This window comes from Lynx canadensis, chromosome F1, assembly GCF_007474595.2.
Source record: "Lynx canadensis isolate LIC74 chromosome F1, mLynCan4.pri.v2, whole genome shotgun sequence".
Taxonomy (NCBI): domain Eukaryota; kingdom Metazoa; phylum Chordata; class Mammalia; order Carnivora; family Felidae; genus Lynx; species Lynx canadensis.
The window spans coordinates 50,408,517-50,435,441 of record NC_044319.2 but is presented as its reverse complement, the minus strand read 5'-3'; the positions used below and the strand labels follow the sequence as shown (position 1 = coordinate 50,435,441).

At 33.6% G+C, this 26,925-nt stretch overlaps 1 protein-coding gene across 1 annotated transcript in view; it reads right to left on the bottom strand.

The window, feature by feature from the left end:
• The window catches only part of BRINP3 (BMP/retinoic acid inducible neural specific 3), a 409,556-nt gene that overhangs the window by 65,136 nt on the left and 317,495 nt on the right, over positions 1-26,925 (bottom strand). The window contains exon 7 of the mRNA XM_030303111.1: positions 6,416-6,638. Within this exon, the coding sequence (XP_030158971.1) occupies positions 6,416-6,638 (223 nt within the window). The remainder of the gene's footprint in view (positions 1-6,415; positions 6,639-26,925) is intronic.

Sequence of the window (26,925 nt, the reverse complement as noted above, 5' to 3'; positions counted from 1 at the left end):
ACCTCAGAACTGTGAACTGTTTATAAGTCACCCTAGTTTGGGAATTTTGTTATAGCAGTCCTAACTAACTAATACATTGTCTCAGGTCCATTTGATAGAATGGAGGAAGGCATTCACCTGTTTATTGGCAAAACAAAACAAACAGAACATGGTATGCTTATTGTAACAGGAGATCCACTGTATATAGAGTAGGAAATATTTCACATAAAATGACAACTCACTGCCCTATGATTCTAGAAGTTGAACTAAAGTATTAGAAAACATGTCACAGAGTATATATCAAATATTTATTGAGTACTTGCTGTCTGTGAATTGGAGAGCTGTCTCTAGGAACTCCAGCTGATAGCCAAACAATCAGATTTCCTGTAAACCCTGCCTGAATCTCATATTACCAGAGAGTTCCAGTGGGCAGGGCAAATCTTCCCAAACAAATTAACATCTATTTCATTTCAACATTTCAGACTTATTTTATCCTCTCTTATCCAAAGATACTGTTAAATCTTTCAAATTCATTTTCCCCAAATGTTCATTTTTGTTGTTGTTATTGTTCTCTTTAGTTCATGATCAAAGTATCATTCTGAATTGTACTAGAATTGGAGATCCGAGTAGAGGAAGGAGAAAATAGGAAAGTTGGCCAACTTTATGAAATAATCTAATTCTGTATTTAGATACCAATTTGAAATAGCATTTGAGTTGAAATCATTTTGATCTATAGGGTTTTAGACTACTCCTATAGGTGTTATATTAGTCAAATTTTATATACATATGTATATACATAATGTATATAGTTAATAATCTTATATATTATGTGTATATATATTATGTCTCTAGTATATATTTTCATATAGATGTATGTATATATAAGCCACTGAGTAACATAAACAAATACATGCTCTTATATTCATATATCCATATATATTCTATATTATACATTGTAATATGTAATGTAGATGTATATGTAGAGAAATTATTAGTAAAATATTCAATATTACTCCATGAATACTCAGGATTCAAGATTTAATCTAGTTGTATAAGTTCTCCATATGGTGAAGATTGTTATAATACCCTGTATTTAGCAAAACATGTATTTATAATATAAAATATTTCAATGATATATGAATTAAAATACTTTCAAAACACTCAATAACACTTTTAAAGATAGAGTATATGTTATATTAGAGGAGAGGTTGGCAAATTTTTATTGTGTGAGGAACCAGGTAACAAATATTGTAGCATTTCAGGACTATATAACTATGTGGGAACTCTCTAGCTCTGCCATCATAGTACGAAAGTAACCATAGACAATATGTAACCACATGAGTGTGCTTCTTTATATATAGACATTAAAATGTTAATTCCATACAATTTTCATCCATCAAAAAATGCTATTGTACCTTTTTTTAAGTTTATTTATTTATTTTGAGAGAAAGACCACAGACAGCATAGAAGGGGTAGAGAGAGAGGGAGGGAGAGAATCCCAACCAAGCCCTCTGCCATCAGTGCAAAGCCAGATACGGGGCTCCAACTCACTAACCAACCACAAGATCCTGACCTGAGCCGAAATCAAGAGTTGAACGCTTAACCGACTGAGCCACCCAGATGCCCCTGCTATTATACTTTTATTTTTTTTTCAATAATTTGAAATGTATGACACAGTCTTTCCTTAGGAGCTGATATAAAAGAGGTGGAGGGCCAGTTATGGCCATGAGCTAATTTGCTAAACCCTGTTGTTGAGCATATACAGGAAGTGCATGACATAATTCTTAGATAAGAGTGATGTAGACTTGAACTTATTCTTCTCTGTGACATTAGAGAAGGGATTTTATCATATCCCACCTTCCATTACTAATGAAGAAGAGGTAATTTCACAAAAATGTCTTAATCTTGTTTAGTGGTTTGCTGCTGCCTGCATGTACTAGCTCAGAAGAGCCAATTGTGCATATAACAAAAATAGGCAAATGCTATTAGTTTTTTTATCCACCCCCCACCTTGAGAGCTGGTGGTTAAACTTTTACCAACACACCTTAAATGTATTTCTATGTGCCCAAGACTGCTCTGTAAATAAGCTTTGACAGCACAAAATAGTGTAGTTGAGTTATTTTGTAAGAATTATTGTATGTGAATACTTTTTAATAATTGCTAGAATTGTTGCCCTTCTATGAAGTGCATATATCATTGTAATCTCAACAATTTTAGAACAGCAGCAAAAGGGGACTACCTCAGGAAAGCCAGATTACCACTTCTCAATTTATTCAAGTAAGAAAGAGGATTTTAATGTCACGTGGCTTCATGAGATCAACAGTGGTGTCAGTGTAAACTTGATGAGATTAATCTGAGTATCTTTTATCTCAAGGAAGAATTATACTATGTATTACAAAGAAAAATTTCAACCTACATGTCATTAAACAGAAAGGGTCAATAAGTCATCTTACTAGTTGAGGTTCATTTTGTAGGTCTCATTTTATTTGTTCTTGTTTATTTTTCCACATTTTAGTGTAACAGACCAATTTTAAGGGTGGGATGAAGTCAAGAAAAAAGCTGAGAAAAATTCCATAAAGGCAGGACAGAAAAAAAAAATCTCAGATGAAAGTGAGTTGCAAGTATTACTTACCTACTTCTTTCAAAAATGTTTCAAAACATACCCCACAAATATTTAACCTCTTTTTTTTCCCACTGTATCCTAACAGATGATAGTACATTGTTGGTTGTTGTCTCCTAATGTCATTTTATATTACTGTATTAAAATTGAAAAAAAAAGCAAAACAAATAAATCCCACGTTCTTAGTAAAAGGAAAATAATAATGGGAAAAATCCAAACTCAGTAAAATCTTTTATCTAGCAAGAAGTCTACATTTCATGTGTGTGTGTGCGTGTGTGTGTGTGTGTGTGTGTGTGTGATGAGTAATAGTCAATATAGGAATTATGCTCAATTTAAAATATAAAGTTAAGAAAGCCTCTGGTGATATTTGGTTTATTTAGCTTAAAAGTTTTAGAAAATAAGAATTTATTTCCTTGGTTTATTTAATTTAGTTCCATTTATTTTCCATTAAATGTAGTTCCAAACACCTTTATTTTATTTTGCTTATTTATTTGTACACATCCAATTTGAATTGTTTCATATTTTCATGTTTTTCTTATAACTCTTGCACTTCTATGGCATATATGTATGTTTAAATTTTATTTATTTTTGCTAGAAATTAATGAGGCTCTCAAGGTATATTTTACCCCACCATCTGCTCATTTCCAGGCTCCATTTCTCCACTTACCCCGTAAATATATCTTCAGGTTCTGTCTACCCATTTTCCACGGTATTATATTCCACTTCCACAATTTACATGCGCTGATAATCGCCATCCCGGTTATTCAGATCTCCTCTGAGCTTAGATGTATATATCCTGTTCTAGTTGTACTTGCTTAACAGAACATCTTAATAACCAAACTCATCAATTTGGTTCTTAACCTGCCTCATCTTCTTGCATTTCTGATTTGGTTGGAGTGTAGAACCATCTATTTGAGTAGTTTGCAAATTGCACTTAACCCACCCACATAAAGCATAAAGTTCATTACAATTAAATAATAGTTGTTTTCCCTAGCCATGATTCTCTATTAGGAAATGTTCCCTGGACATATGCAGACAGATATATAAAAAAATATTCTATGCATGGAGAGAATAAGAAGCTTACAGGATGCATAAAATAACAAAACTCATAGCAGTGCTTAGAGAGAAATTTATAACTGTGAAAGCCTATACTAAAAAAGATGAAAATATTCAAATCACTAAACTGTTCTCTCTACGAGATTAGAAAAAGAAAATCATGATAAACACAAAGCAAACAGAGGAAGGAAATAATAATGATTACAGTGGACAAGTCAAATAAGGAAAGGAAAATAGTAAAGAAGAATAAGAAAACTAAAATTTCTTTCAAAAGATCAACAAAATTGACAAACTTTTAGCTGGACTGATGAAAGAGAGAGAAAATGTCGATGAAAACAATTAAAAAAATACATCTCAGAGAATGGAATGGTATATTTGTATATCATATAGCTGAAAAGAGACTGACATTCAAATATGTAACTTATGCTTAAACTCAATAATAAAAATTAAAGAATTTAAAAATAGCGAATAATTTAAATAGAAAATTCGTCAAAGAAGTTACACAGTGGACAACAAACACGTGAAAAGATAACCAGTGTCATTAGTCATTGGGGAAATGCAAATTAAAAAAAACAAAAATTTGGTGCGCCTGGGTGGCTCAGTTGGTTAAGTGTCCAACTTTGGCTCAGGTCATGTTCTCACAGTTCATAGATTTGAGGCCTGTGTCAAGGTCTGTGCTGACAGTTCAAAACCTGGAGCCTGCTTCAGATTCTTTGTCTCCCTTGCTCCCTGCCCCTCCCCCACTCACACTCATGCTCTCTCTCCCTTTCTCAAAAATAAATAAACATTTAAAAAACCCACAAAAGTGTACTACTTCACATCCACTAGGTTGACTATAGTCAAAAAGACAGACAATAACAAGTGGTGGTAAAGTTGTGGAATGATTAGAACGGTCACTCATGGCTGGTGGAAATATAAAATGGTGCAGCCAGTTTAGAAAACACTTTGGCATCCCCTCAAAATGATAAATGTAAAGATATCTTATGACTTGTCAACTTCACTCTTAGGTATACCGAAGAAAATTAAAAATATGTGCACACTTCAAAAAATGTACATGAATATTCATAGCAGCATTATTCATAGTAGCCAAAAAGTGGAAACAACCCAAATGTCTACCAAGTAATTAATGGATAACTAAAATGTGATATACCATACTACTGACATGTGGTACAATATGGATGAACCTGAAAGCACTCTAAGCAAAAGAAGCCAATCACAAAAGACCACATATGGTATGATTCCATGTATATGAAATGTCAAAAATAGGCAAATTATTGGGACAAACAGCAGGTTACAAATTTCTAGTGGCAAATATCCTAGAGCTTGGTATGGAAATATGGGGAGGGACTGCTAATTGGTACTGTGTTGCTTTTTGGGACAATGGTAATATTTGCAGATGTTTTGAATAGCCTAAAAGCCACTGAGTTCAAAAAAATGTCAATGATTTATTTTGAAATTGAACTTTAAACATTTTTTAAAGTTTACTTATTTATCCTGAGAGAGATAGAGACAGCTGGAATAGGGTGGGGGGGTGGCAGAGAGAGAGAGGGAGACAGAGAATCCCAAGAGGCTCTGCACTGCTGAGACAGAGCCTGACACAGGGCTCAGACTCATGAAACCATGAGATCATGTCCTGAGCCAGAAACAAGAGTCAGATGCTTGACTGACTGAGCCACCCAGGCACCTCTGAAATTGAACTTTTAAAAATGTATTGCCTTCCCCCTCTTTTTTTTCAGTGAAAAAATTTATATCTATTTCTCCTCATGAAGATTTAAGCTTCAAGTCAAAATTCAAGCATTATATATGAGACATATAAGAGATTACATAACAGAGATACTTATACAGATGTATTTTTGTTCGATGATATTTTCCTATATTTTTCCTTAGCTTTCTATTTTGCTGTATTTGCTAAAATTTCATTTTAGAGAGGGTGTGCGTGAGCAGGAGAAAGACGCAGAGGAAGAAAGAGAGATTCTCAAGTAGGCTTCATGCTTAGCACAGAGCCCAACATAGGGCTCTATCCCAGTACCCTGGGATCATGACCTCAGCCAAAATCAAGAGTCAGAGGCTCAACTGACTAAGCCACCCAGGCAACCCAATTTTGCTGTATTTTTAAAATCTAATTTCACATAAATAAATATAGCTTCTCACTGCACTGATCGATCGACCACCCTGAAATAGCAAATCCAAAAACTATGCTTCCCTAAATTAGCTCAGACACAAATATTTTAAGAGTCTGTCATTTTTCATATATATTGTTACAACTTTTACAGCAATTTTCAGAGGTTGATGTAGACTGAAGTTTATTCATGTTTATTCATTTATTATGAGCAATGTTCAAAGAAAATAAACTTTAAATTCTTTTATTTGAAAATTACATATAGAGAAATTTTACTTTGTGGTACTGCTTACATCCTATGCTTATAATATACCTGTAGGGTTTTGTGTTTTTCTGTTCACTGTAATATGGATATTAGTTGACTACCATACAAAACAGTCAGAAGATTTCTTGGTTATGATAATAAAAGAAAAGGAAAAACAAGGGAGTATCAGTATATGGGTTCCCCATTGGAATACTACTTTGGAAAACACTATTTATTATTTGAGGACTTATTGAGAAAATATTGTTTTCAAATTATCTCTAATAATACAAATTATAACACAATTCTATGTATATCACCACATTCACATTTAGAAAATAAATACAGTTTACTGGCCAAACAATGTCCTTAGTTGTCTATATTGCCACATATGTCTTACCTTTGTCTTGGCAAGCTGATGAGGGGTTGTTTATGACACCTCTTGCTAAGGCTAAAGAGCTTGTGTACAATTTTCTGCGCCTTTAGGAACAGTTGCTTCATGCTGTTCTCCAGTTGTTCATAGCGGCGCTGAAAATTAGAATCCATTGTCCACAAATGCATTATGGTAGATGTGTTGAGGAAATAATTCATGGGTAGCCTTTTCATAAAGAACTTGAATTCATCTGGAAAAATATTGAAATTCAATACTTTAATAAAATAGTTATTTTTCCTTTTCTCCAAACACATTTAATATGTTAATATTAAAAACAAATACAATCTATGATTCTGTGTGTAGCAAATTAATAGCAAGTTGGGATTTTTTTTTTGGTGCTTTCGAATTGTTTTATTTTTTTGTTCCCCTTAAAATAGAACTTTCATGGAAGAAGATAATTAAAATAACTTGTGCTAAAGCAAATAGTTTGGCCTGAAAGTTAAAGCTGAACTTAATTTTTCCATGTTCTCCTTAGATGGTATTTGAATGAACTTTCTCCCACAAATGGTAGTCATTAATTTAACTTTCATTTTTGGCATTAATATTAATAATTCTTTACAAGTGCTCCATTTTAAAGAAATATTTTCATTAACTCAGTAGAGAAAATATATATAATCATTATTAAATGATTATATTAATGTTCAAAGAAAGAGAAAGCTTTTAAAATAGAAAATTTTAAAATTCAACTATGCAATCTGGTTATTCCCTTTAACTATATTCTAATGTGTCAAGGCAAAATAGTTTGAAACAAAGTGTATACAGAAGAGAAAAACATTAAAAAAAATTGAAGTTCTAATTTTGACTTTTGTTCTGGTTCCATTAATTATCTATCTGAAATTGTTTTTTTTCAAATGTCTGATTAACCAACTGTAGAAACCAAAGTTGATGCCACACTAAAATAAGCAAGCATCTAAAAGTTTATTAATTTTCTAAACATAAAAGATAGTTGAGACAATAGCCAAAGATGGAAACAACTCAACTATCCATCCATAGATAACTATATATACTAATTGTGGTAGCATATATACATATATATATATATATATATATATACACATTTGTGTATATATATATATATGTGTATATATATATACAAATATACATATATATGTATACATGTATATATACATATATATGTATATATATATACATATGTGTATATATGTATGTATATATATATAAATAATATATATATGAACAGTATTGACCCATAAAAATAAGTGAAGTTCTGATACATGTTAAAACATGAATAAACCTTGAAAATACGTAAGTGGAATAAGCCAGGCCAAAAAAAAGGCAAAATATTGTATGATTCCACTTATATGAAATATCTAGATTAGTCAAGTTCATTGGGATAGAAAATAGATTAGAATTTACCAGGGGTGAGGGAAGAGCAAATGGAACACAATGATTGTATATTAGATGCAGAAATTCTGTTTGCAGTGATGTAAACTTTTTGAAAACAAGACAGTGGTGATGGTTGCACAATATTGTCAATGTAATTAATGTCACTGAAGTGTATAGATAAAATGGCAAATTTTATGTTTATATATATTTTACCTCAATAAAAATATATTTTCACAAAAGAAAAGAGTATAGCCTTTCTCCCATGTCTCTTTTAGTTCCAAAGTAAATATGAACAAGGACTCAAAAAACAAAAACACCCTTTTTATGGCTTTTACTATTTCTTAAAAGCATTGGTTTTGTTAAGAATTCCATGTTGCTTTCATTTCACTATAGTGTATGGCTGAGTTTTGTCCACACAAACACACCACAAAATTTGTAAAGTGTTTTCAGTGGCTTAAGAAGTATTATTTGGCAGGTGAGACAAGTGACATTATAGTCACTCTTATACCCACCAAAAAGTTATATGGTACACATTAAACCTTTCCTCTGTACCTTCATTCCCTCCTTTGAAAATGAGAACATTATGGATGATCATAATCTCATTTAACTTAAAATTCTATGATGTTATACACAATTCTTTAAAGTTCCATTTAGTTTTAAATATCCGATTCAAAAAACAGTTGTTTTCAAATGGTCAGTTGCAGTCATTTTTATTTAACTGAATTTGGACAAAGTGTGTCAATAGCAGTTTCGTGATGCAAGCAGTGTTTCTAACACACTGTTTTAAAACCTCCAAATTATCATTTTTAAACTATGCCACTCAGGCAAAAGAGAATTACACAAACACATATACATATTTAGGGCAATTACTTTATATTCATTTTATGTATTAGGGCTATTTCAATATTCAGATCCAAACTATTTCATCAATGCTGCCAAGTACTTTTTGTCAATTAACAGAAAATCACATTCATGAATATTGGAATTGTTATTTCTTCTAGAGCAAAGGAATACAGAGTCCTGGCATCTTTTGGATATTGAAGGTATAGACTTTTACTAGAAGAAGGAAAAATGATTTTTATAGCAAAAAATTATGATGAAAACTTTTTAAAGTTTATTTATTTATTTTGAGGGGGCAGGCAGAGAGAGACAGGGAGAGAGAGAGAGAATCCCAAGTAGGCTCTGCACTGTCAACATGGAGTCCCACATGGGGCTCAAGCCCATGAACCATGAGATAAAGATCTGAGCCAAAATCAAGAGTCAGGTGCTTAAATGACTGAGCCACCCAGGCACCCCATGAAGAAGAACTTTGAGGGTATACCCATTTGATATGCTTAAAATAATTTTTTAAAGTAATCAGGGTATAAATAAGAGACGCATTTTAAAATTCCAATTTCACAGTACCCTACATTTTGTTTGGTCCCATGTGTCTCTTTGAGAAATTCCTTCTTTTGAATAAAGGAGTTGATGCATGGAAATTGGAAAGCATTTCTTGGATTATTCACAGAGCAGATGCCACTACTTTGAAAACTAATCATTCATTTCATTGTCATCTTTTACTTGAAAACATTTGATAAGACTTTATTGTTTCATGGCTATGCATATTTTAATTATTTTCATTGTTTGTTGTAATACACTTCTGAAAGTTTCTAAATTAGTAAATTTTATTCCAGTTAAATAGTATTTTAAAATAGAATGCATTTTGGATTATCAAAATGTATGTAACAGTGTCTGTCAGCTGAAAACTGTCACTATATAATTTCTAAGAAACACAGTTTTAACATGGCACTTGAATAATGACTTCATTATGAAGTCATTAAGAGTCACTATTGACAGTCACTCAAAATACTTATTGGACACCTGTTGTGCACAGAACATACAGATGTTTCAGTTTATGAAAGTGAGTGTGGATAAACTTTCATCTTAATTTTTAAATGGCAAATGACACAAGGTTATTTTTGATATTAAAATAATGTCTTCAGTTTCTGAAATTCATTCTACTAGAGGTCAAGAGAATCTCCAGAAATATGCTTCTGGATATCTTTTCTTTTGTGCTTGGCAATTAGTAAAATTCATTTTTATAGAATGTGAACACGAAATTTCAGTGATACATTAGAATTATTACATGTCTACTAATTTACATAACTACAAAGAGACAATACAATGATTAAGGGATGTCACACAACATTTTAGCCCACAGTATTTGCCAGAAGTCATGTCAAAGATAAAGTACTTTTCAAATGGCAAGTAAACGATGACTAACCATACATTTTGTGGTGAATAAACTTAGAAAACAAATTAAGGTTATACAAAAATGACCCAGAAAAACTAAATTTAGTATCTAGATTATTAGGGAGATGTAAATTTGGAAATACCTGTTAAGTATGTACCAACTAAATAATTTTGTTCAACATGGTTTTGAGGACTATAGAGAAACAAAATAATACAACAATAATTATAATAGTAATAAACAACCTCTTGCTGGCAGGAAATTGCAGTCAATCACTGTTCTTAAGAAAACTAGGTCACATGAAGCAAAGAATAATACGAAGAGAAATGTATGGCGTTAATGAATCTGTGGAGGCAAAGGGAATTAGGCTAAGTGACACTTTCGAAATAAGTTATAGAAGATTAGCTGGGCACCATGTTAACTCTCTATACTGCTAGTACTTCTCCATTAAATAATATTTTTTTAAGTATAAATGTATTTTTTAAAAAAACAGTTGAACAAGATTCATTCTCCGCCCCCCTCCTCTGATAGTAACTCTAGTTAACACTTGATATTTAATCAGCTAGTTTTGAAACTAATTCGATCTCTCCCCATCCCCATCTCTCTGTCTCTCTCATTAGTTCTTACTTTGACAGGAGCTCCTTTAAGTGCTTTAAATATTAATACAATTCCTCTAATAATCCTTCATGTGAATTTTATTGGCACAGTTATGGATGTAGAATACAGATGATTTTCATCTCATAACTCTGTTAGCAAAAGTTTTTATTAACACTACTGCATTTACATATTGATCTTATGGATTTTTATATTTATACTCTATTCTCATGCTTCACAGTCATAAATATGGATATCCTGATTTGCCTTTCTGCCTATACTGATGAGCATGAAAAGCATTGACCAATATAATTATATACTTTCAAATATTCAAAATCTATGTTCAGAACTTATTGAGGATATATTTTCAAATGTGTTCTAAAGCATTCTAAATTTTCTAGAGCTTTGAGAAAATACAATTCATTTCCTCAAAAATGTAGAAAAGTAATCAGGTATTTTTCATGATTATTTAGAAGTTACTTCTTCAGTTATAAATCCATCAAAATAATCCAAAACAGAAACTTTTTCCTTTAGAAAAATAGGACTACGGTTAGGAAGGACTGAGGGAGGAAACTGTGCTTTTATGGTTTTTACGAATTCATATCAATGTGTTACTTGACTAAAATTTAAATAAGTATTGTGAATCCATATAAAAAGATAGCCAAAAAATACTATTGACTTGTCAATACACTATGTGCATGTCTTATGTGTTACACATTTAAATAAAATGATCTTATTTAGTTACTTGTTAATATAAAAGTAGAAGCCTTCTGGTTCACATTTTATGCATTGCTTTCTGAATACTTAACCTATTGAGACAATCAAAAATCTTTTCAGTAGAAATGACAATGCTATATGGATGACAATCTTAATTATTATGAAAGTATAGCAATAGTCTTACTACAGTAATAAAATATTGTACAGTATCTAAAAAAATGTGCAAAGAACAGGGACACAGGGCATCTTAAAATGAAGGAAGCTAATAGATAAAAAAAATTGTGTGTCAGCTGTATGTGACGAATCTATGAAACATTGTTTTTAAAAAGAAAGAACCATCATTTCTGATTTTGTGACACTACCAATTTAATGCCTTCAAACTCATCTCCTGCTTATGTTTGCGAATGCAGGACTTTCTGAAATAATACATATTAATAACAACTGAGTGTAGTAACACAAATTTTCTGTAAGCAATAAGCCAATAAAACAAATAAAGTTCCTTGTACTGAATGCTGTACTGTACCCTGAACACATGGCAAAATATATTGATTCTATGGCTGTATTTTTATTTATTAATTTGTTTTGTTGGTTTAGTCTAAAATAGGTTGATACTTATACTAAGTACTAACTCCAAAGCTGACAGATGAACATGAAATTGTGTTCATCAATGCTCTTCAAAGTTATTGCTTAATCGGAACACCCTGGTATAAAGTTACTTTTTGTTCCTCAAGAGCCAGTTTTCTAGAAAATAGCATGGATTCTTTTATCTTCTGATATTCGCTAGCAAAGATTTGCCAAATTAATTGCAAACCTTGACATGACATAAATCATTGCCTTACTTGGTAACATACACAATCCAGAAGCAATTGGGGATGTGAGTAGGAAGATAGACTGATATAAAAAAAAAATTGAGAGAAAGAAAATTCATGCAATCAGTGTCCCGAATGGCAGAAAGTTACCAAGGATTGAAATGAAAATCTTACCCCTGAGGGAGTACAATGAATACATAAATACATAAATTGTGACCCACTCCATAATTCTGACTATAATTATTCAATGTTTACTTTTATAAAGATTTTTTATCCAAACATTTCATAGGGACTATTTGAATGATTTTTATTAGCTTAGAATTTTCCTAACTTTTACAGTAAATCATTGACATGACTTTGAGTGGCCACATATCATTGCAAGTCTATTCACATCATTCTATGTCATGGGTATAGAGTTTCTACTGATATTGACAAAATACTATAATGTTGCATAAACTGAATGACAAGCTTGTTCAATAGCTTGTGAACTGGCCAATTTTATGAGGCTACAAAGTGATGGGTACACAACGGCATAAATCTAAAATTGATCCTAATCCCTAATAGCCGTGTAGAAATAAATTGTGCTTTTCCTGTTTTCCTTTTCTCTGAAAGACACAACATATTTTCATATTAAAATACTTCAGTATGGCGAGCCAGTTAGTTTGCCCTTCTTTAGAGGATCCTCTTTATGAACTCCTTTTCAAACTTTTGAGAAATTACCCAAACAGAGCATAAACTACAGAACCTGAAAGATTCAAGTCTTCACTTTCTCAGTCCCTTACAGATAGAGCGGGCTCATCATGAAAGCTATAGGAATCCAGTGTGCCCACCCAGATTTTGAATCTTAAGCCATTGATGGAATAGCAAAGAGGATGCCCAGAGCAACTCTCTCAGGCAGTAGTGGTGACAGCAGTGATGGTAGTGTCCGGAGCAATCTAGCATTTATTGCAGTTAGCGGTGATGACCTCACTAAGTAAGTCTTATGCAACATTTTTTACTTTATCCTATGTATCCCAAAAGTATGCTTCTCCAGATTTCTTGATGATTCCATATGCTATACAATATCCTCTAATGAATTCTTTATCAGATTAGCTCAACTAGAGCCTGTTTTCCTTACTTGCAGCAAAGAATCTGGGCTAATAAAGTGCTGGTATCAGAAGTGTTTTGGCAATAGCTCTCCTGGGGAATTGGGACAATATATACTTGGTGTCCTAGACTGGTTGAGACATGAAGCTTTTTAAATCTATATGGTATTATGAGTGGAAATTTGACAACAGAAATTACCACCTGTGCTCATCTAGAATGCTGTGGAGACAGCATTTGGGACTATGTGCCCACAGAACTGAACGAAGAACATGAAAAATTCAAAGGCTGAGGGTGAATTGGTTACTGCAAATAGAGATGGCTTGCTTAAAGAGCTCAAATCCCTGCACTTTCTTCTCAAAGAACGGAATGAATGTTGGAGTCTTTCAAAGAGTGTGCTAAAGGAATCTTTTATCTCTTGCAGCTGTAGGGCTTCAAAACAAACTTTGATCCCAAGACTGAATTTAAATTCCCGCTAGATCTGTTAAATTAAAGTTAGAAAGAACGCTGATTGGGAAGGCATGGGAACACGGTAACTGCAAGGTAGGTATATGGAAGGACTGAAATTAACTCAGAATAATTCAAAGCATTAATCATTAATACTTGCTTCCTTGACTCCAAGAAACAGCACCTTCTTCGTCTGATTAACTAATGCTGTCTTGCTTTCAGCCGTTGTAATAATCTTAATCAAAGGAATGACCTTCACTGGGAAGCCAGAGTTCATCATGCCCCACTTCCATCAGCCATTATGCCCCAGGGGAGTGTATTGAAACTAAGACTAATTTTCCAATAAGCTATCATGAATTCGCGAATTTTTATTGGAGAAAAAAATTACATGCATTGGTGAAAGACAAAGCTAACATCTCTGCTGAATAACATGGCTGTTTTCGGTAGGGTAGGGATACCAGTTAGTGTGAAAAGCTGTGTGAAATCAGGAAAATTCTGATTTCAATGAGGATACAATTAATACTCTGACTGAAGCATAGGTATCATAGTATACATTAGGTCTAGTGTGCTACTTAGAAAGATCTAAACAGTAGGAACTTTATAGTTTATTAATCACCTCATGGTTCCTAGGGATTTAAATACAGGACTGGTGCCCTGAAGTTCTATTTGATTTGTATAATTGAAAAAAAATTAAATCTGGAGACTAAGACCTGACTTGAGTCATCATGAGAGAGAAGAATGAGGCCCTATTGAATTCCCAGTCCTGAATCATCTCAAAGACTCGGAACTCCTGTAACAAGTTTAAGTAGGACAAATCTTTTCTGTACATTGTGAATTAATTCTTAGGGCTCCTGAATGCCAGAATATTCCAGGAATCAGTGGGCAGCCTTATAGAATTAAGATAGTAAATTGGGTTTTCCGTGAATCCCCCTCAAATTAGGTCCAGTGGGAACTTAACTCATGCCATCTTTATTTTCCCAGTCCCTGAGTAAAGAATTAGAATAGAGGAACATTGGCTCCCTAACGTATTATGAAATAAGACCTATTAAGGTAAGAAGAATACAATGAAGCTTTCCTTTCCTACCAAAAGACTAAATCCAAAGTGATATTGCTTATTTTGTTCTGTTTGACACAACTGCAGGAATTATAGATCCATTCAGTACTGAAAATTGTGAGGATAGTATTCATATTCCATCTCCAATTAACTCATCATGTTGGCTACAGCTTAACCATAGAGCAACTCTAACTGAAATGCTATTCCAGATGTGGCAGCTTACTGGTGGAATGACTCCTGGCACTAGGGATAAATCCTCTCTTGTGGCACAAATTGTTTCCTCTATCATTGTACACAGAGAATATACCGGAAGCAGTTTTCTTTCAAATGTCAGGTACAAAAGGTAAACATTCTCATTTCTCCTTTCATTCTAGGATTCAATCATTTCATAGTCTCCGTGATATGATTTATTTCATGGGAACGTAGACCATCTCATCATGCCCCAGGACATATTTTGTTAATGACATCATACTGAAAAAAACTTGGAAACCCAGGTAGCAGAGATCCTGGCTGCTGGCCCATACCTTCGCCATGTACAAGGACCACAAATCAATCTTATGAAAACGGAAGCACTCAATGCCTGAGTGAAATTTCTAAGTTAGTGGCCCTGAGCACATTTGGATATTCTCTCCAAAAAGAGGAACAGGTAACTGCTTCTTCAACTCCCTTTACAACAAAGATATACAAATGTTGGGAGTTGTGTGAAATGAATTAACGATGAGTTCAATAAGCTGTTTTGGGGTGTCAGATGTGCCAGTTGTAGATTCTTTTGCTTCTCGACGTCCTCAAGAAATTACACTTGCTATGTGATTTAGGGACTGGGCCTGGCATAGCCTCTGAGCAGGAATCTCTAGTCCTCCTGCAGATTCCGTGAGCCGTCCAAGCCATGTCTTTAAATAAATTCTTTTTCTACTGCAGTCAGATTCTATTTTTGAAAGAACGTTGACTGGTAGATACAGCTAATAAAGGCCTAAAGGTAATTACAATCTAGAGGTTAACAAAAGTATAGCAAGTGTTTATTAAATGTCTACAGCATGCCTATCACTGTGCTAGCTGTGTTAAAACTACAATAAGAATCATTATTGTAGCTATAACAATAGTACTTTCTTCATAGGTTTTTTGTGTAAATGAAATTAGATAATTACCATGAAAACTTAATAAAATGCCTTTTTTGTAATTAGTGATAAATGGTGGCTATTATTTTTCTTCTTACAATTTATTCAGTGTTTCTATGCATGCTGTGGTGAGCACTTTACATGGATTATCTCATTTAATCCTTACAGCAGTCCTTGGGGATGGGTGCTATTATATTCTGCATTTCACTGTTGAGGAAATGTACCTTAGCAAGGTTCAACAAATTGTTTAAAGTGACACAGTTATTAATTAGAGCTCAGAACAAACCAACTCTGAAAAATGCATGATTTCTGTCTTAACAAACAGAGGTAATGAGGAAAAAGTTACTATTCTCTATATTTAAAAAGTACCTTTGTTTGGTAGACTTCTCAAATGTTATTACATCCAACCTCATAACAGTGCGGTAGGACAGACCAGATTTATTGAGATGTGATGTGAAACTAATTTGAATTTTGGAATTATAGCACAGAGCCAACTATGAGAAAAGAAAACGAGGAAAATAATAGACTCAAGGAAATATAAAAGGAGTGATAATTTTATATTTCTCTGAGGGTTGCAGCAACCTTTTATTTTTCTTTGTCTTTTCCATTTGCAAAAGCCTAACACAGTACATTGCATATAATATGAATTAAGTATATATTTTTTAAATGGCTTAACCAATTGACAAGATCCAGAGAGAAATGGTTGAAGCTAAACGTAAACATATACAGAATAATTCATTCGGAAAAGGAGAGTTTGAGTTTAGTCATATAAAATATGAAACTACAAGTTAGCCATGTGGGAAAACAGAATGGAAATAAGATAAATATTATAATTCTAAGCCTGAATATTACTATGGAAAAAGGGAATTCAGGTTGAAAGCAACATTATAAAATAAAAACATAGATCAATTTCTTAATTTATGGATGAGAAACTGGCAAATGATTTTCAGGTGGTGAAATTACAGTATATGTAAGTTTCAGACCATTGATAAATATTCAAAATATCTTGCAAAAATGTAATCATGGGTTAAAAGCAAAACTCAAAGTACTCATTCACGATCGATTACGGAAAATGTACATTCAGTGTCTTTTAAGTATCAAGTACTGCTCTAGGCACTTACCTCTTAATTCTACACAATCGTTATTGCTGTGCCCATTGTATGAATGTTAAAACCATGATTTAGAGATGTTAAATAAACCCCTCCAGATGTGAAGCCTTGCAAGTAATACCTAGAGAGAGACTCTGGAACCCACAGGCAATGGAGCTTATTAGAATGGATATGGTTATGGACATGCTTAGGATATGGAGCTTATTAGAAACCACGTGCCTATTGTCAGACAGAGAAACCTGGGTGAGGGTAACTAATGGTGGTGAGAAGTGAGAGATTTTATTTCATATCCTTTCACTAGCCAGCAATATGTAAAGAATATTCACTTTCTCTTGAAGTTGGAAAAGCACATCTGACACCACCTTCCCCTGTAGACCAGTTGTCCATTTTTTTTGCAGCGGTTTCTCTTCTTTCACAACAATGAAAGTGGAGGCCAAAAAATTTAGTGCTTTCCCTATGAGCACAGGTCTACAGAAAAGGTGAATTAGTACTTAAGTAACTTTCAGCCATAACTTGCATTTTATATACTGTGTTGTCATCTTAAGTATTATTAAACATACATGAAAATGTATGATACTTATTAAAATAATCCTGATTCACATATTATTGAACTATTATAAAGTGTTTTCAAACAAGATAATTTTTAGAACTATAAAAACAAAATCACCATTTCTTTCTTTTTTATTAAGACCCCTTGAAGTTTTTCTTTGCTTGTTTGTTTTTTAATGTTTATTTATTTTTGAAATAGAGACAGGGTGCAAACGGAGGGGCAGAGACAGAGGGAGACACAGAATCCGAAGCAGGCTCCAGGTCCCAAGCTGTCACCACACAGCCCAATGCAAGGTTCGAACTCACAAGCTGTGAGATCATGTCCTGAGCCGAAGTCAGAACCTTAACCGACTGAGCCACCCAAGTGCCACACAGAGTCACCATTTCTTAACAATGTTCATGTGGGTGACTTATAAATAAGCTACCAATAAACATATAAGATATTACGCTATTCTGATATAGTTTACGCCAAGTATATTTCCAAGTATAGGTAGGACTCTCGATGCACTATAGAGAAATTATCTGAGTCCCTGGTCATTTGATAGAATCTTAATACATTGTTTTAAAACTTTGGAAAACCAACCTTTAACAAAGAGTAAATATACCTTTCAAATACTGAAACCTCTGAGAACAACAACAAAAAAAAGCGACCGAGATTCTGCACAAAAACAACAGGTAAACTATCAAGACAAGGAGACTACTCAAGCAGCCACATAGAATATCTCTACACACAACTAGGAAGGATGGAGAAGCCAGGCCACTATGTGGCTGTATGATATTCATTTGAAATCTGCTGTTATTTTTCTTCCTTTCTTATAAAAATCTTACACGTATACCAGTATCTGCTGGTATAAAAAATATGATGAAATGTTCCGTAAGACCTAGTCAGTGCCTGTGGTAACAAATAAATGTGTAAATGTACATTTATATGTATCTGTATGTATAAAATTAACATATATATATAATTACGTATGTAGGGATTACTGTGTATAATATAGTAATTAAGGATGTATAGTTATCTTTAACTCCTTCCTCAAATATTTATATATTAGCTTTTATGTAGAATTGAGATGTTATATTCTCTATTTTATGATGTCATGAATTGAAAGTATTTCCTGATATATCTTAATATTTAATATTAATATTTGAAGATTTTTTAAATCTGGATTCAATTTAACCAAGTGTATTTTATATCGTGCTCCTCCAATACATTTTTTCATCATAATACGTAAGTTTTTCAGGACCTTAACCTTTTAAAGTAAAAACAATATGTGATTCTGCCAACTGTTCCTGCTTATTCTATTTATTCCGAATTGAAACATCTCTGACTATGGCATTTTCACATCACAATAAAGTCAATTGTTTATTATGAACTTGGAAACCATCATCACTAGACCAAAGCTGAGAGCTCTTTCCCCAAATCCCTTTCTTTGGACGGCTCCAGGTTAGAGCATGTCGGTGAGAGAAACTTGCGGGAGGCGGAAGGAGGCTATGAAGTGGGAACCATTATTCTCGGAGTTTATGACCATAGACATGTGACAGAAACAGTCCGTCCGTAAATTCAGTGACATGGTGGCTTCTACAGATTTAGCAGCTTCCACAGAAATGGCAGCTTGCCCAGAAACAGCAAGTTCCAAATACCTCTCCATGGGCTCCATCGTGAAAGTGGCCAGATACATGCAGCCTCGTGGACTTGTCCAAGCTGCCAAGCCTCGCTTTTCCAAGCCATTGTGGGGCTTCGAGATTAAGTGGATTTAGATATTTCCTTAATTTTCTGTTTATCCCATTAAATCCCTCCCTTTCCAAGTTCTTTCCTCATGCAAGCACGATTTCCCATTTCAAGCCCCTTGTTCACATACGCTTTAGTGGTTTCATTTTACTCAGTTTAGGTAAAGAAAGTAGGTGAGGCACCAGTGGCTAGTTTCCTCCCCTACCCATTGTCCTCTTACAGAACATTGATTTTATTGTTGACGGCAATGAACAAATATGAAACAGCTTGTAGTCTCTAGTGGATACCTAGCATTCCGGCCAGGGTCACAGAAGCAGCAATCTGCGGGGAGGCGGGGCAAGGGGGGGCCGGTGTAGGGATTAAGTCTTGTTTTTCTAGGTATTTAGGTATTGTTCTTCTTCCTTGCAGCCCTTTCCTGCATCCTCCTGAGCAAAACGGAGATCTTAAGGTGTTGCAACTATGATAGAAAACCCAATGGCAAGGGAGAGACTTTGTTTTATGTCCTCAATTCCTCCAAGCACAAGCACTACTACCTTACTTCTGTAACACACAGATTATTGTAACTGAGGATGGACAAGGAAAAGTGTGGACTGATAGTTCCTCAACTTCTTATCTCGATGTAAGAAAAGTTCTTGTTTCTGTGGGCTATCTCATAGGTATTTACCTTATTAAATTAGATATTTATTTTTTTATTCATGTAAAATAACAGTGAAGGACACCTCACATATAAAAAACATACTTTGAAAAATACCTATATTTTTAAGATGAAATATATTTCATAAAATATTGCCTTTATTTCATTTTTTTGCAACTTCTTTAATGTCTCACGTAAGAGAAAACATCTGATGCTCCTGTTTCTGCATTCAATTTATTGCAACATCATATACCACGAAGCTTCCAGAAATCTCCGCTATACAATCATAAGAGAATGAAAGTGTAAAAAGCAATAACATCTCAATAACATTATAACAAGAGACTTGATCTTGTGGACCTCCTGAAAGTGTCTCAGGGACCCCCAGGTGTCCTTTGAGTACACTTTGAGAACTGCTGCTCTGAAGAATAACGCACATATAACCTCTTGTATTCAAAGTCTATATATTAGGTAGTGAATGCATATAATATGTGACTAATATATAAAATAACTATATAGTTTTATTTGTAATAACATTAATATAATACTGATAACAAAAAATGGGACCAGTTTCACAGTATGAAGCAATATCATATTTTATGTGTTTATCAATAGAAGATGGTTATGCTATTAAATTGAAGAAAAAGGAATTTGGGATATCCATCCCCCAAGAATGTACATATAATGTGTCATTTTTCAAACAATATAAACAATAATCAAAAATAAAAATCATGTTAGTTTAAATTTAATAGCTGCTGCATGCTTTCAATAATTTTTTTAAGTCATAGGTTATCTTAGAATTACATGGGGCAGAAAAACAAAACTGACACAGCTATTATTTGTTTTTCCCCCAAAAAATGTACTGCAAAGTCTCAAAACTGGAGCATCATATTTATTTGATCTGGTACACTGGTAAGCTTCTATGATCATAGCTCTGAAAATCACCATTACTATTCTTAGTGGGGAACTCTGAGAGCCAGTCATAAAAGATATAAATGATACCATATGGTCTGAGAGCCTGATGCTTTTGTAGAATCCTGGCATTGTGTGTAAGAAAAGTGGTCTAATAATAAAATCATGGCAATATTACTTCTTTCTCACACAATATTTTCAATAGTAATCTAAGCAATAAAAGTAATAGCAGGTCTAACACCACTGGCAATATTAAATTGAAATAGCAAATTGCAAAGCTAGTAAAATTGTTATCAAAGGGATTGATCTACAATAAAACAAATATTTCAAGCTCCCAAATAAATGTTCAATAAAGTGATGCTTCACTATTGTGCAAACATTATGATAGCAATTTACCAAAGATATATTACTTAAAAATATCTTGCTATCTTTCATATACTGGGGCAAAACACAAAGAACAAAAATGAAAATACACTTTTTTTTATGTTCCAAATGATTTTTGTCGTTCACAATACTTTACTTAATTTCAAGGAATGTTTACTCGTATTGGAACCCATGGAAACATCAGACCTTGGCCAGAAATGTTTCTTCTCTGTACAAATAAATGAAGTCAATGTAATTATTCAAGAAACGTTTAGGGACAATTCTCATATTTTCCAAACAAATTGTAGTTTTCTTTTTTCTATTGCATATTCAGGAAACATAAAATAGCGTATAATTTTTACTTTTTATAGGGCACTAAAACATTAACAGAAATCAATTTTTGTATTTAATATCAGTATTATCTATCTATCTATCTATCTATCTATCATCTATCATGTATCTATCTTCTCTTACATATCTTGCAATTGCCAGGAGAAGCTCCATTTCGCTTCTATAAAAATGTATCCCCAAAACCTACATGTTTAAAATAACAACAACACTTCTCTTTTGCTCACATTACAGGTCCACTGGATCAGCAGTGGGTTCTACTGGATCCCAGGATCACAGAGGCTCTACCTCCTTCTAAGTACATACCCTGGAACATAAGACCGTCTTGATCTTCACAGTGGAGAAAGAGAAAGTGACATGTGTTTTGTTGTGTTTACTGCCTTAGTCCACAAATTACACACTTTACTTGCCTGATCCTTTATTTGTTAAGACTGGTCACTTACACCATGTAACTATGAGAGGACCAAGAAAAATAAGGGAGCAAATGAAGTGCTGGTTGAACATTACCATCTCAGGAGTCTACCCTGCTGATCATCAAATATCCCTTTCCTTCTACTCTACTCTTCCGAGGGAAGATGAAACAAATATCCCATCACCATATCAAGTGCAAAGGCCAAGTTATCTGAGAGATGTGGACTAATTTATTAATCAATTTCAGATATGAATTCCATTGGTCTTCAAGTCAAATAAATTAAAAAGGTGAGTTATTTATTTGCTTCTTATACATACTATAAATGCTGTAAGAGGGAGAAAGTAATGACAGTAATCACTACCATTCGTGAAGAGTGTGAATAGAAGACACAAAGAAGTCACTGTTCACAACCATCCTGAGTCCCTCCATGGCACACTATGGACTCCTTACTCTGGAAGTGGAAAGTGTTCCTTGATTAGGCCTTGGTTTAACTTTCTGGGAGGTTCTTCCTTTTATGACTCCCCTTTACCAGTAACTGAACTCACAGTTCTTTTCCAGAGATAGTTCTTAGATCTGCTACATTTCTTTACATTTGTGCCTTTCTGCCTGTCTTAGATTTAAAGGAGACTGACTGCCTTGAAGCTACCAAGATTTTAACGGAAGACCACATCCTTATTCTGATCTTTTACAGAACATGTGTCCCTTGAGCTTTCTCGTTCTTCACTTTGAAATGCTTGGACACTAGAAGCAGTTAGCTCTTTTAAGTCTGAAAGCCTGAAATTTCTGGACTTTGTCCCTTTCATGTCCCCCAAAGAGCATATTCTTTTCATGTCCTAAAGGGAGTTCATGTGTTTCTTTAACAAATGGCCAAACACAGCCATTTGCCATCAACACGGAACATGAAGGCTTTGCTTTTTAACTCCTTTCCCTAGAGCTATAATTGCATGAGACAAGTGACCTCCCCTGTAAATAGGTACAGATGACAGCATTACCAAAAGATCACATAGGCTGACATCTTTCCTTACTATCCATCAATTTACCACTAAGCCAATATCAAATCTGTTCGTTTGTTTGTTTGTGATTTATCAGGGAAGTATACCTCTCCCAAAACACAACTCCTGTGGTTGTCAGGATGGACAAGGTTATGCAGTGATGACAAACCCACGCACAATATAATGTATTCGTTACTGCCATTATTTTGGGTGTCAATGTCAAGTTATTTTTTAGAAAAAAAATCCATAATTTTAATGTATAATTCTGATAATAAGTAAAATTATCAAATAACAGAAAAACACTGAAAATAAAACATTTTGGTGATAAATTCCGCAAGCCCATATTTACAATACTAAATCCCAAGAAGTTCTAAAATTCAAATAGGAATTTATAATTAATTTGACAACCATGCTTGATATTACCTAAGTTCTTTAAGAAACAAATCTTTCTTGAAAAAGGTGAGTCTACAGTTCCAGACAAGTTGGAATGTTATGTAATATAAACATTTAAAAAAATCATATTATTATTCCAAAAGCTGAGATACTATAAGTTCTGTAATACGTATTCCCCAAAGGTTTTGCATATATTACTAGGGACCTATAATTCCTAAGTCACCAAGAACAATAGGATATCATGAGGTAACTGCTGCTACATAATACTTTGGCACACATTATGTTTCCCCATTTTAATTATATTTAGATTTGTAAATTTCCCCATATTCAGTATGTGTATTTTTTTATAAATACTACTGTGTGCTGTCATTATTGTTAGTATTATAGCCATATGGATTATAAAGATATTCATTCAGAGTAATTGCATTTCATACAAGCTAGTTACAATATCAAACTTTGCAAGTATGCATTTTAATTCATTAAAATACAACATCTTATTATTATTTATACCATCCAAGAAAGGGAGGAGACGATATCTAAGAAATTAGGTTAAAATGTTGATGACAAAAATCTGAATACCGATTCTATATCCTTCTTGCTTGCTGATGAAGATTAATTACATCTCAGAACACCTATAATTGTTTTGCCAACACAGTGACGGAGATTGAATTTCATCTCTCTTACAGCCCCTACCTGTTACTCACATAGCGTCTATAAATGTTCGGAAAACGACTATGGAGATGAAGGAAAATGGATTTGCTAAAAAAAAAAAAAAAAAGAAAAGAAAAAAAAAAGAAATATTAAACAAATTGGGTGAGTCAAATGACAAGACAATATCGGAGTAATGAAAAAAAGTCAAGAGAAATTGAAGAATTATAAAGGAGGTGATATATTTAAGTTTTGTAAGTTTTACCTTGTATAAAATTGTTTGAAATATTTCCATGATTGAAATTTGGTTATCAGCTTTGCAGGAATAGCAATATACGCCAAACTGAGCAGACATAAGTAGAATTAGATCATGCCTACCTTTCTCCTTTCTTTTATTACAATGTCAGGATAATATTTAAAATGTCTCAGCAAACTCTTCCCTTCATGACTTTAATAAGTAGATTTGCCAGGTGCAGCACTAGCAGGAGGCTCATAATGTATTTAAGTTTGAAAATGAGGCAATTATATTTCAAAGTTCTGATTGGCTACATTTTAATTTCGGAACCATGAGATGAACTGATTTAGCTGGTGGCTTTCTGGAGTAACCTCGTACATTTGCACCTGTTCATTTTATTAAAACAGAAACACCTTGCCAGAGATGAGAAAAGGATATTGGTCACAGAAACCATGACAGCTTGGTCCCTTTGCTCTTACTATTGATTACATTTCTTGACAGTCACATGGGAAGTTAATTACTAGGAGGCAATTAACACCCTTGCAAAATAATAAAGAAAACATAATTATATTGAGAACTCACAGAGACTGTTTGTAATCTTAAATGTGATATTCCCAGGCCTCTGAATATCTATGGCAACCCAGGTCCTGACACTCCTTTTTGTCTACACTCCTAACCCAGTCCCTGTTACTGACAAAAAGTGGTAATTATGAATACTCTGTTGCCTTATTTTAAATTATTAAAAAGAATCCTGAATTTTCATCAATCCAATTAAAAGTTCCCCAAGGGATTGCTCAGTGAAAACAAGAGAAAATTTGCTTTGCATACAAAATGAATCATCTTTCTGGCAAAATAGATCTACTGTCAGAAAGACTCAGGACACCTTATCTAATATTAGTTTGTGATCGTGTTAAATTAAATTGCTGCTTTCTCCACTACAAAAGGGAGCTAAATGAAGAGACTCTGGAGCAGTCTATTTAGGCTTTAGTTCCCTCACTGCCCTCCAGAAACCATATGACCTTGGGAAAAATAATTTAACATATCTGTTTCCTATTCTGTTAAATGGAGAAATGTTGGGTTTGCAATATTCACTGTTATTACTTTTATCCTGAATGAGCACACGAGGTGTTCTGGTTCGGAGATAGATTTCTTATGAAATATCTCACTGTAAATAATGATGTGTCAGCCCCCTTAGCCCTAGTCCTTACCTCTGGAGTGACATGATGAAGGTGATAATATTTTTTTCTCCACAAGCAGCCTGACCAGGGTCCAGCATTACCAGAAAAATGACCTTTTCTGTTCACAAAGAAGGAGGCAACAGTCCCTTTCCCTATCTGAAGACATCTCCTTGGAAATGAATGGGGCTGAATCTGAACTCAATACTGGTACATAAATAAAATCTCTCCAGAAATCAGACAGCCCGTATGTTTCAAATTTTACATTATTTTCTGCGAATTTTGGATCTTCATCTCCCCTTGAAATGTTCAGATGCAGGGAGAGAGTATCTGCTGTCTTCCTGGGGATTAAGCAAGAAACCCAGTGTGGGCTGTAACCACTTGGCCCTCTTGGGGAGATAGAAGTTTTATTTTCCTTTCAGATCACAGCAATTAGCTACTGAATCAGGGAGACAAATCTAATTCTTTTAGTATGAGAACATGTTTTTCAGAGACTAAGAAATTTTGCAGAACAGGTAAGAAATCGAGGGAAGTTATGTTTTCTCACAAGTAATAATAGTAACATCCTAACAGGATTTATAAGGTTAAATGAGTTAGTGTGTGAAATTACTTAAAAAATCACATATAATTAGCTCAAAATTACCAGAGTCTAACTCCAACTGATTCTTCAAGGACTTTAGAAGTTAAGGCATTATCTATGTTTTTTAAATATAAGGTAAACTCCATTTAACACACCATTATTTAGTGCTAAGCTCCCTTTATTTAAATTTTTTTATTTCAAAATAAAATCTCACAGGAAGCTACAAAGATAGTACAGACAGAAACGTGTACTTTAGATTCAGTTATCTTAATGGGTACATTTTTCTACCAATATAGCACAATATCAACACCAGAAAACTGACACTGGTACAACGCCTGTGTATAGTTCTCTGCTATTTTATCATAAAGAGATATATTAATTCTCACCACAATCAAGATACTGAACTATCCTCTCACTGCAAAGGTATTCTTGTTTCTTTTCTTATAGCCAAGCAACCCCCCTTCCTCTGACCATCACTAACCACTGGCAAACAATAACCAATTTTGAATCTCCATAAATTTTTTCATTTTGAAAATGTTATCCACATGGAAGTAGACAATATGTGATCTACTGAGGGTGTTTTTCTTTTTCTCATTCAGCATAATGCACTTGAGGTTTATCCACATTTTTGTGCATACCAATACAGTTACTAGTGCCTTGTTCTGGTGAGTAGAATTGCAAGGTATAAATACACCACAGTTTGCTTAACTATTTACCTAATGAGAGACGTTATGGTTGTTTACAGTTTTTGTTTAATACAAGTAAAGTAAATCATTTTCATTTCATGAAATTATCAATGATATGTGAAGGATTAACTCTGCCATTTTATTTTTTTTTAATTTTCTCTTTTCTTTCCTGTTTTCCTTTGTTTCCTTTTTTACTGCCTTTCCGTGCATTGCATGAACATTTCTTAGAATTTTATTTTATCTATAGTATTTCAATGCATTTCTTTGCACAAGTCTGTTTTAAATGGTTGTGATAGGCATATATCATGCACACATAACT